The sequence below is a fragment of the Dromiciops gliroides genome, chromosome 4, assembly GCF_019393635.1.
Source record: "Dromiciops gliroides isolate mDroGli1 chromosome 4, mDroGli1.pri, whole genome shotgun sequence".
Taxonomy (NCBI): domain Eukaryota; kingdom Metazoa; phylum Chordata; class Mammalia; order Microbiotheria; family Microbiotheriidae; genus Dromiciops; species Dromiciops gliroides.
Genome location: NC_057864.1, coordinates 212041005 through 212052281, shown reverse-complemented (window position 1 = coordinate 212052281; position 11277 = coordinate 212041005). Strand labels below are relative to the sequence as shown.

Sequence of the window (11277 nt, the reverse complement as noted above, 5' to 3'; positions counted from 1 at the left end):
TCTTTCAAGGGTCAAATCAGGGGCTTCCTCCTCCAGCAGGCCTTTCCTGATCCCCCTAGATGTTAGCTTACTCAGCCTCCACAGATGATCTTCCTTTTCCATGTCTATTTATCTATTGTGTCCCCCAGAAGAATGTAAACTCCTTGAAGGCAGGACTCATTTTCCTACTTTCTTTGCATCTGCAGTGATTCCCACTGTGCCTTACACACGTGCAGTGCTTGTTGAATTCGACTGAACCTTTCTCAGCCGGCTTTCCACAAAGTGATCTGTAAGGTCACTATGAGCTCTATGGCATTGAGTAAAGCTTGTCTAAACTGCCTGCAGGGATCTAGACATTGTTAAGGACTATGACTGAAGGGTGCAGCTAGGTGGTGCAGTGGTGGATAAAGCACCGGCCCTGGATTCAGGAGGACCTAAATTCAAATCTGGGCTCAGACACTTGACACTAGCTGTGTGACCCTGGGCAAGTCACTTAACCCCAACTGCCTCACCAAAAAACCAAACCAAAACAATAATAATCAAGGACTATGCCTGAAGTGTAAGAAGATCTCAAAGTATGCAGGGCAATTTATACTAACATAGGATGGGTTTTGACATAAATAATGATACCATGATTTGGTCTCATGTAAGATGGCAGGATTTAATTGTACAGCAATAGGGTTCTGCTAACTTTTCTTCTAAGTTGGTCTTAATTCATTTTAATCAGTGCTTTGGTCTTATATTCTCTCAACCCTCCTTCAACATAGCACACAAAGGGTATGGAAAAGGATGACTAAATTTACTCCTATTCTCAATTGTTTTTGTTTCTGTGCTCTCTGAAGGATATGCTTGTATCCCAAGGACTAAAAAGCACTTTATATCCATCACCAATGAAACACTCAATAGCCTTCACGTTCTAATTCAATAGTACTATGTCTTAAGATATATTGGTTGAGGAATGTTTTTATAGGATCAAAGATCTAGAGCGAGAAGAGAACTCAAGAGTTCTAATTCTAGTCCAACCCCTCCCTTTAAGATGAGGAATCTGAGGCCCAGGGAGGCTGTGACTTGCCTAAGCTCTCACAACTAATTTCAGGGGTCTAGATCGTCTGACTCCAGAGTTAGCACTCTTTCCACTACAATTTCTTAGCAGTTTCCTATCTTGACATATATTTTATTGGAATTAATGATTCACATTCACCTTGAAGTCATTTTCCAATGTGAAACAGAGCAATCAACTATGGCCAAGCAACAGCATAGGTAAAAGTGGTTCTATGTAATTCTATGTATGTATGTAAATATAGACACAAATCATGTATATATGTGGCATATATATCTACACAGGCTAAATATTGCATGTAACTAATTTAGAAGTTTCTCTTCAGCTTTTTTATTTGACAGACATTAGACAAAATGAGTTTATCCTTTTTGCATAGTGCATTTTATTTCCCATTAGCCTGATGATGAATGGTGTAAACTCTCCTGTCTGAGGACCAGCCTAACTGGGTTCAGAGTTCTTACTTGTAGTCTGCCTGCAAGATGATACATTTTTCAGCCATGGAGCCTGTCAAAGACCATCTACGGATTAAACGATAGAGTAGCTGCTGTCAGTGTTAAGGGAAGGCATTGACAAAATTAAAGATGTATTTCCTCTTCAACAGAACACTATCAAAGTTGCATTCCAATGATATATATTTTGATATGGTTCTAATTTCCTGCTCATCTCCAGTAAAATGTAGACTTTCCAGCATTATCCTTCTAGCTTATTTACAAGATAAGAATGTCTTTTCTTTGGATTATGACATTAGATGGACAATCTGTAGAACTTGTAAATCATCGATAAAATATGTTGGAAGGGACTGCAAGTGAAAAATGAACTGGGCTCCAGAATCGAATAGATTGCATTGCCTTTGGGAAACTGTAACATTCTTCTACTGTCTCCATGCTTTTCCTTGAAAGAAAGGTTAAAAATACAAAAAATACCTCCCAAAAGACACCCCCCACCCCAATTCCCAAATGATATAGTAGTCCAGCATATCTTCCAAATTATTCCCTTTTAAGGGTTCCAGGATATTCAGACCACCAAAACCACTTTCATATATGGTGCTTTTCAGCAAAATATTTAAAATAGCCTTGCCCTTGATTTACTTGTGCTCCCATTTTAGAGCCTGTAAACTCGATGCTCACAGACAATATAGCTTTGTAGCCATCTTAACACGCACACACTCCAACTCTGTAATACTAATTTTATTAATGCCCAGAAAAATTGAAAATATGGCTGCGTTGATTCAGGCCCCACAAAGCATATGAAGACCTTGGACTTAGCAAATGGAAAAGGAGAGAAAGTCAAGGAAAGAAATTTTATTTTTATATTCTAGGAAGGCAATACAATGAGAAAAAAACCCCACACAACCCAGTGTGAGTCTAAGTACTAACCCCAGTCCATTTCAAATATAAGTAGAGATTTTATCTTTAGAAAAACATTTTTGAAAACTCATAACCAACTCTTGTTCCCTTTCCCCACCCTCACTAGCACCTGCTTTTGCCTGTAGGACAATCAACTAAATACAAATCTTGCAGATTTGGGTTTGCAGAAGAAACCTTATCAAAACTATGAAAATCATCTTTATGAAGTATTTAGTGAAGGAATTGTAATCATGTAAAATGAATATTCATAACTCCCAAAGTCATAAGTAGAAATATGTTTCACAAGCGTGGACTTCTGAGTGTACATTATACTACATGAAAGACTGAAAGCAAATTATCTATAGGACATTTTTTGGGGGGGGCAGGGAAATGAGGGTTAAGTGACTTGCCCAGGGTCACACAGCTAGTAAGTGTCATGTATCTGAGGTCACATTTGAACTCAGGTCCTCCTGAATCCAGGGCCGGTGCCTGGTGCTCTATCCACTGCGCCACTTAGGTGCCCCCTATAGGACATCTTCTTGCTCAATGGCAGAATTCATCCCAAAGTACAATAAGAAAAGCAGTTTTTGAAACAAGTTCCTTGTGATTCTTTTGGTAAGCATGTTTTTCAGAAACCCCTTTGGAAAGACTAAAATTCTGTAGTTGATAAATTCTATATTCTCCAAAATGCCCATGTATTCTATGATAATATAAAAAAAAGCAAAAAAAAAAGCATTAATACCATACCATTAAATACAGATTTGCCATTAATATATTCCTAGTCCGAGGACTCCTGTGAAAATTTGTCTGTTATGTACAATTTGGCATCATTGCCAACATCTACATAAACTATATCAGCGATTAACCAACCAGTGTTTCATTAGAAACTGCACCAAATCCAATGTCAAAAACATTACTTTATTTGTCTAGGATGAAATGTCCTATTAAGTACAAAAAATTACTCTTTAGAGTTTGCCACAATTATTAAAAACATAGCAATCTATTGCCTACGGGTAGGAAAGTTCTTTCTGAAACAAGTTTTAAATGATTAAGTCCATATATATATTTATATATATGAATAAATAGTACAGAAATACTGCGATGTGATGAGATGCAAAATAATTTCATAACATTAAAAACGTAGGATTCTTGCATCAGCAAATGCATACAATATGTAGCATTAAAAAAGTCGGACAACATAACCTTAATGCAACTACTTTTATCTTAATTATTTTAAGAAGCATAAACTTTGTTTTCACATTGAACAGTTTTCTTTAGTTTAAATGACAACATCTGTATAAACAAACAAAAATGAATGGCCTAATAATTATTAGATAAAATGAACCCCAGAATAATTTGTACACCTGAGCCTGTAATAAGAAAGAGTTTTGATCCATAGCTATGTCTTACACTTAGTTTTAGGGAACTAAGAACTGGAAAGGGTCTTGCATAGCGGGGGTGATATTAAACCTAGGGAAAGGCTTAAAAAAAAATATCAGGCAAACTCCAGATCTTAGGAGGACAAAGCTACTGTGAATTAGTGCAAAATCTAGTCATATTTTTGCAAAGCTGTCTAAGCCAAACAGCAGATTTCATTACAGCTGTTAATATAATGTAGAAAAATGCAGTGTGAGCACAGATCATTAAAAGCAAGAGAAACTTGCATGGAGAACAACTTCAGTTGATTTCACTTTCATTCTACCTTTCCTTCAACGAAAAAAATAAATACAAGCTATTCTACACTTAAGCAGTCTCTCATTCCTGTGGGACACTCAGCTTCCCACTATATAGACCTTAAGCATTCACTGATGCAGCAGGTATGACATCCCTGTTGCTTATTTTGAAGTGATAAGGAATTGGGAATGACAAAAGACAGGGCCACCTTCTTGGGGGAAACAGTCATATTTGGGTTTTTCTGTTCTTTATTGTCCTTTTGGAATCCCTTTCCACCCCACCAAAGCTTACAGTCAGTACCACACATTCAAAGACACTTCCATCTGTGGGAGAAAAATTATCTCCATTTATTTTGTTTCATATACATCCATATTTTGAATTTTTAATACAAAAAGAAAAAAATTAGAATCTGACAAATGTTTACAAACAAGATACCTTCAAATAGATTTTACTCATTTCAGTCTGGTGCAGAGTAAATGACAAATTGTACTGTTTTATTCAAGGCAACAGAGTCTGTAGTCCATGACCACTTAGCCCAACCTTTATGCAAGCTTAATTTTTATCTAGCATGAACAATAAACTCATTGTTGATTCCCAGTTTTTTGTGTATGTGTGTGTGTGTGTGTGTGTATTTGTGTGTGCACATGTGTACATAGCAGCTCCTTTCATAGAAAGAAAAGACATCTAGAGGTCTCTTGTACTTTTACCTACAGGAATCATGATAAGATACAGAATGGATTACATGTAACCGGGGCTGGATTTTTTTTTTTTAAGAAAAAATAATTAGCTGACAAATGAGGGCAGCAATAAAAAAAGCGTCTTTTTTGCAACAATAAATAAATACAGTCAAAGTTTTCTGTGTGACTTTAAACCAGCTTCTTCACTGAAGAGCAGACGTGGCATTTCCATGGAGTTAAAACTTGACTCCATTTATCTTTATTCTTGCTTTCTTTTTCTCTCTTTCAATAAACAAAGTTTTCTCGCTTCTGCCACAATAGTAAAACAATTTGATCTTGACAAGAAAATGGTGCTGATTTTGTTTTCCTTTGTCCGCTGGACAAAATAGGCCAAGAATATAATTTGACTGTTGTGACCAATAAAAACGAAGTTTAGGTCAAGTCTTGTCAGGAGAACCTGACTAAAAACATCTGGCTTCTTAATTTTAAACTTTTCAGATAACCAGATTCTTGCTGTGTTTTGCGTTAGGTTAACACGCTGAACTCTAAGAAGCTGTAGACTGCAGTTTGTTGTTATGAGACCTGCAGAATACAGAAAAAAGGGAACAATTAAGCACCCTTCATTTTGGAGAACAATGAGGCTCTAAGCCAATGCCAACCAAGGGGAAGCAGTCAATACTATGGAGACAATTGTTTTTGACATTCAGAAATGGTTTGGTTTTTTTTTAGCTTACTGAATTAAATTTTTTTTTACTGTACACTAAACATGATTTTTTTTCTGTAAAATCCCCCAAGACTTAAAAATATATTTTACTAATAAAAGTTACAAAATTTTTAGCCATAGGGAAAAAGACATTTACAGAAGTATCATCATTGTGGTTAAAAAATATGTACAAACTAATTTACATTGATATGGGTTGTTGGGGGTGGGGGAAATCTGAGATGTAAAAAAGAGCAACATTTAACAGTAATTAAAATCACATTTTTCTAATAAAAATTCAGACGATCTCCTTTCTAAACTTCACAGTTTTATTCACAACTGTAGTTAGTATGATGAAAATACTGTACAGAGTTTCCAGGACTAACTAAGCCAACATACTTTGTGTTGCAAGACTTTTTTTTTTTTAACACAGTATTCCCAGAATTTACAATAATTTTTTTAATACATTGTTCAACGTGGCTGCTAGGAAATGATTGTTTACTGCTATACATCTTTAAACATTTAAAAAATTCTGTTAACTAATCTGAACTTTCTGGAGGCAGGGTTTGAATTAAGTAAATGACATGGTACAATGAAAGAATGAGTGACCCCCAACATCCAGCTCTGATTCCAGTTAAAAAGTTCAGACTAAAGATATCACAATCTGTAAGAAAAGAAAGAACATGGATGGTGTAAATGAAGAAGCATAACAAAGAAAATGCAGTAATGAAAATAATGTGAAAAAACACTTAATGTTGGATACTATAAATGAAAAAAGTAGGGATGAGGGAATGGTAGTAGATGGCAGCTTGGTAAATCATTGAAATCCACAATTAGTGGAAGAGTTTCAATAAAATGATCCCTAAGGTCCTTTTCAATTCTAAAATCCTAGAAGTCTAAATATTGGTCATTCACTTACAATTTAAACTTGCTCATTCTCAGAGAAATTAGAACAGCTGTTTGTCTAGAACTTGAAATTAAGTGGTGCTTGCAACAGGTCTTCTTCACATTGAGGTTTTTTATTTCTGTTACCAAGCCAACATTTCCTCAAGTCTGCTAAAGGATAGAAACCACAACTACTTTCTAATGAAAAATGACTAAAACGGAATTGTGAAAAAGAGGAATCAAAAACAGAATGACTGAAATAATAGAATTGGATTTATTCAGGTAGTACAGTCAGTTCTGTAGTGTACATGGTCAACCCTAAATGCTGAACTATGCTCTTACTGAAGGTTTGGAAACTCTTTACAGTCTCTTTTTCCATTCAGAAAAAAACTGCCAGAGAACTCTCCCCAAAATAACCAGCTCCAAATTTCCCATTAGGTTTTCAATTCCTACTCACCAGTGCACACTAAATAGAATCAAAATTATGAAGGAAAAGAGAAGGAAGATTTAGGGGAGAATGTATCCCTGATTTTAAAATAAATCGAACTGAAGCTTTGTAATTTCTCCACATCTTTCCCTAAACTTGTTGGTCTAACTAAAATCTGGTAGTTACTTGCATATCTTTAAAATCTATGTTCACTACAAAGTGCCCTAGGAGCCAATTCCTTTGGGAGGCCAGCTCATGGTATTCTAAAGAGCTGATCTAATTTTGAGCATAAACAAATCAGAGACCTTAAAAAACTGGCTTGTTTTTGCTTACCTGCTTGCCTTGAATCCTTTTAATTTCTGTACAAAGAATGATTCAAGAACTTCTGCACACTGGTAAAAAGGGGAGTCACTCGGATTGTAGTAACGACAGTTATCAAAAATTTTGGTCATATCTGCCACAAATTCTGTCAGCTTTTTGTAATAACGCTTCTGTATCCTTTCTTCCATGGTTGCAAGATCTTAACAAACAAAAATATGAAATATTATTTTAAAAGACCCGAATATAAAAGTTTTAAAATATTACTAAACATGGTCCTAAACATTTCTTCTGGGTTTATTGTGGTAACTACATTTATTGCCCAGTAGGCATGAGAAAATGATGGGAGGGGCAGCTTAGGTGGCACAGTTGAATAAAGCACCAGCTCTGGATTCAAGAGGTCCTGAGTTCAAATTCGGCCTCAGACACTTGAGACTAGGTAGCTGTGTGACCCTGGGCAAGTCACTTAACCCTCATTGCCCCACGAAAGAAAGAAAGAAAGGAAGGAAGGAGGGATAGAGGGAGGGAGAAAGGAAGGAAAAGAAAGAAGAAAAGTTGAGAAATTGACAGGAAAGAGGGCTTTTCTTAAGATAGTTTGTCCTTTCAGAAATTATTACATTGCAGAGAAAATTACTCTAAAATCAACTAGGATAGAGATAGGTTCCCCCCTTTCAACAAAGCTTAATGTATAGAACTGACCTGAAAATTGTATTCTGGATTTCTATAGCCACAAAGAAAACTAAGTATTCAAAATTCATGTTGTGGGGTATGTAAAAGTAAAAAAAAAGTAAGTAAAGTAAAAAGAAAAGGAGAAGGGGGGAGTTGGCAGGTATTTATTGTTTACACAATAAAGCAGCTGATTCCAGGGAGTGTTTAGTGGTGCCTCCCTCACCTCTCCAGTGGATGGGACCATGGCCATTGTAACATCTCTGGAGGAGTAGGGTGGAGGAGGGCAGCCTGAGAACCCACCCAAGGGCTTCCCCAACAGACACGGGGCCTCTGAGCTTGGGAGCTGAAGGGTAGAACCTTTCAGTCCTGCCTCCCTTAGATACCAAGTAGTTAGCACCCAGGAGCCATTCTGCTCAAATCTTCCATCACTGCAATGTGTGTGAGCCAGCCCTGCTTAACTTGATAATAGCAAGCCTCAGATGAGAATGTAAACAGAGATGCAGGGCTCAGGAAACCCACTCCCCGAGGGTGTCCTTAAATGCTGACAAAATTTTGTTGTATCTGGCAACGTGGTTGTCAATGACCTCGGAAGGAACTATTTCGATAAAAAGGTGAGGGTGGAAGCCATTTTGGAAACAAGAGATTGAAGCTAGACTATGTATAGACATAGACACCTTTTAAAAACAATTTGACAGAAAAGGGGAAGACAGAAGACATTTGACAGTAACGAGGTAGTTGAAGGACATAGAAAAGTCAAAGGAAAGATTTTTTAAGTGTGTTAAGTTTTACAAATGTTTATAGGCACATGTGAAGGACTGGGGTGGGGGGAAGAGGGGGGGAGAGCTAGACTGATGTTTGTAGAAAGGCTTGAGGGAGTAGTGCCAAAAGCAGAGGTAGCAGGATTTGCCCAAAGACAAGAACAGACAGGAAGAGTGAGAGTAAGGACACCTCTTCCTCTATATAAAAGGGAAAGAGAAAAGGGGTTGATGCTGAGTAATTCTGAGAACTGGAAAAATGGACTTTTCCCTTAGACTTTAATCTTAGCTAACTTGGGACACTAAAATTCTCTAGCTCTTGCTTGGTACTTAAAATAGGTGAATATAAACCAATATATGAATATTGACAGTGGCAGTGAGATGGCACCATGGATATAGTGTTGGGCCTCAAGTCCAGAAGACTCCCTCTTCCTGAGTTCAAATCTGGCCTCAGACACTTACTAGCATGTGACCCTGGGCATGTCACTTAATCCTGTTTGCCTCAGTTCCTCATCTGTAAAATGAGCTGGAGAAGGAAATGGCAAACCACTCTAGTACCTCTTCCATGAAAACCCCAAAGGGGGTCACAAAGAGTCGGGTATAACTTGAAATGACTGAAAAACAACAAATGAATATTGAAATCTTAAGTCTAACAACTGATTTTTAGCACTTTTTGCCCCCTTTTCTGCCATTGTATCACCCTCATTGCAGAAGTAGAAAGAAAATGGACAAACCTGGCAACAAAAGCCTGTGTTTTCCTTTGGCCACGGCAGCCCATCCAACATAGAATTCATTACTGAATCACCCGCCACCCGGTGATGAGCCATCCCGTGCTTAGCTACACTACTCCTTGGAAAACAGACATTGTCTCTTGCCAGGAATTCTAGGCTTTCCTGCACAGTAAAATGGATTAGACCTTACCCTTTTCATGCTTAGCCTTTAAGAGCCCCAAGTTACCACCTTGATGAGGCATATCAGAAGCAGACTTTATAGAAGAATATTGGAAGAGTAAGATTAATTGCAAGGCTCTTGCCTTTTCTGATTTCTGACTTTCTTCACATTAATTTGTTAAATATGTGCATCAAAACAGTTTTGGTTTGGGGTTTTTATGTTATAAATAATTATGTTTTCTTTTAAAATCTTATAGTTAAATCAAAATAAGGATCATGAAACAAACAACCTAATTTTTCTCATTTTCTGTGTTCTGTCTGTCCTTAAGCTTCGTGAACACTAAATGTTACATTCCTTTCCCCTTTCTTTTCACAACTACTCAAATTCTTTAAAATTCTTCAATGTGGTTCTGTCCTTGGTCCTATTCTCTCTCAATGCTCTGCTGGCCCTCTTATGCAATCAACTATCACATATAAAAATCTTGATCTGCAGCAAAACCGAACAAGTCTCCTTAACTGAATCAACAAATATAAGCATTTAAAGACATCAAAAAGAAATGTACCAGAAGTTCCTCAAACACAAGAATCGAATCATTATACATGAAATCATATACTTGTTTATTCATTTTTAAAAATCCACTTTTATTTTTAGTTCTGAATTCTCCCTTTCTCTTCCCTTCTCTTATTGACTGAGGAAGTAAGGACAAAGCCTGCTACAAATATGTGCATTGGAAAACAAATTCCAGCATTAAAAGAAATAAATGTTATGTATATTAACTTTAAAGATTTAGTAATGGAGTTAGCCTATATATTCAATATGAAATTTGTCACTGTTTAATGTTATCTTTATGTTCATTTCAGTAAACATATTGTTGTTTTGAAGTTGTTTTATTCACTCTGAATGACTTCATGTATCCCCCATTTTTCTCTGAATTCAACATTATTTATCAATTCATCATTTATTCATATAGGATAACATTCAATTTTTGTATATAATGTTTTATTCAATTATTCCCCAAATTTGGGGCACATATATTATTCTTGGGTTTTTTTGCTATTACAAAAAAAATATTTTTTGTTCAGTTAAGTCTTACCCCTTTGTAAATAATGTGCTACAGTTATAAATCTAATAGTGGGATCACAGGGTTGAAGGGCACACATTTTTGTAACTTTTGTTATTCCATACTGTTTTCCAAAGAGATTAAACTAAGTCATTGCTAAATTAATAGTGCATTTATTAGTTTGTCATTTTTTCTAGAGGCATATCAGCATTCAATTTTGTTATATTTTATTACTGTTGCCCATTTGCTATGTTCAAAGTGATATATTTTTCTCTCAGAAATGCTCAATGCACAAGATTTCCTCTAATCTTTATCTTTCCTCTTCTATGCTGAATACGCTTGAATTCAAATCTTTGTTCTCTTATAATTTGTCATAAGTTAGAGCTGGTTAAGAACTTTTCCCCTACCTACAACTATCAAAGATATTCTATTCTCTTCTATTAAAAAAAAATCCATCTATTACCTTGCTTCTGCTGCATCTTCAAATGTCTGCCAGAGAATTTCTCTTGGATTTTCCACTAGTACCTCAAATTTTACATGTTCAAAACTGAGCTTAGCATCTTTCCTCTCAAATTTACTCCTCTAACTTCAACATTTTATTGGTGGTACCATAACTTACTCACACAAGCTCTCATGTGAAAAACATTGTAGTTATCACATCCAGTTGGTTACTAAGTCCCATCCTAGCTAGTCAGTATCAACCATTCTCTTCTTTCCCCAGGGGGTACTCGCATATATGCAGGGTGCTGCTGATGCAATTGCCCATGTGAAAAAGGTAAGGCAGCTTCCTGTTCACTTTTGATGGAAGTGCCTTGGATAGACTTTGGAGCATGTGT

The 11277-nt window shown here is 36.4% G+C and overlaps 1 protein-coding gene across 1 annotated transcript in view; it reads right to left on the bottom strand.

Moving 5' to 3' along the window:
• Positions 1–3284: 3284 nt before the first annotated feature.
• Positions 3285–11277, bottom strand: part of BPTF (bromodomain PHD finger transcription factor) — a 194740-nt gene continuing 186747 nt past the window's right edge. Inside the window, 2 exon segments of the mRNA XM_044003306.1 lie at positions 3285–5318; positions 7082–7268. Of these exon segments, the coding sequence (XP_043859241.1) occupies positions 5282–5318; positions 7082–7268 (224 nt within the window). The 3' untranslated portion in view covers positions 3285–5281.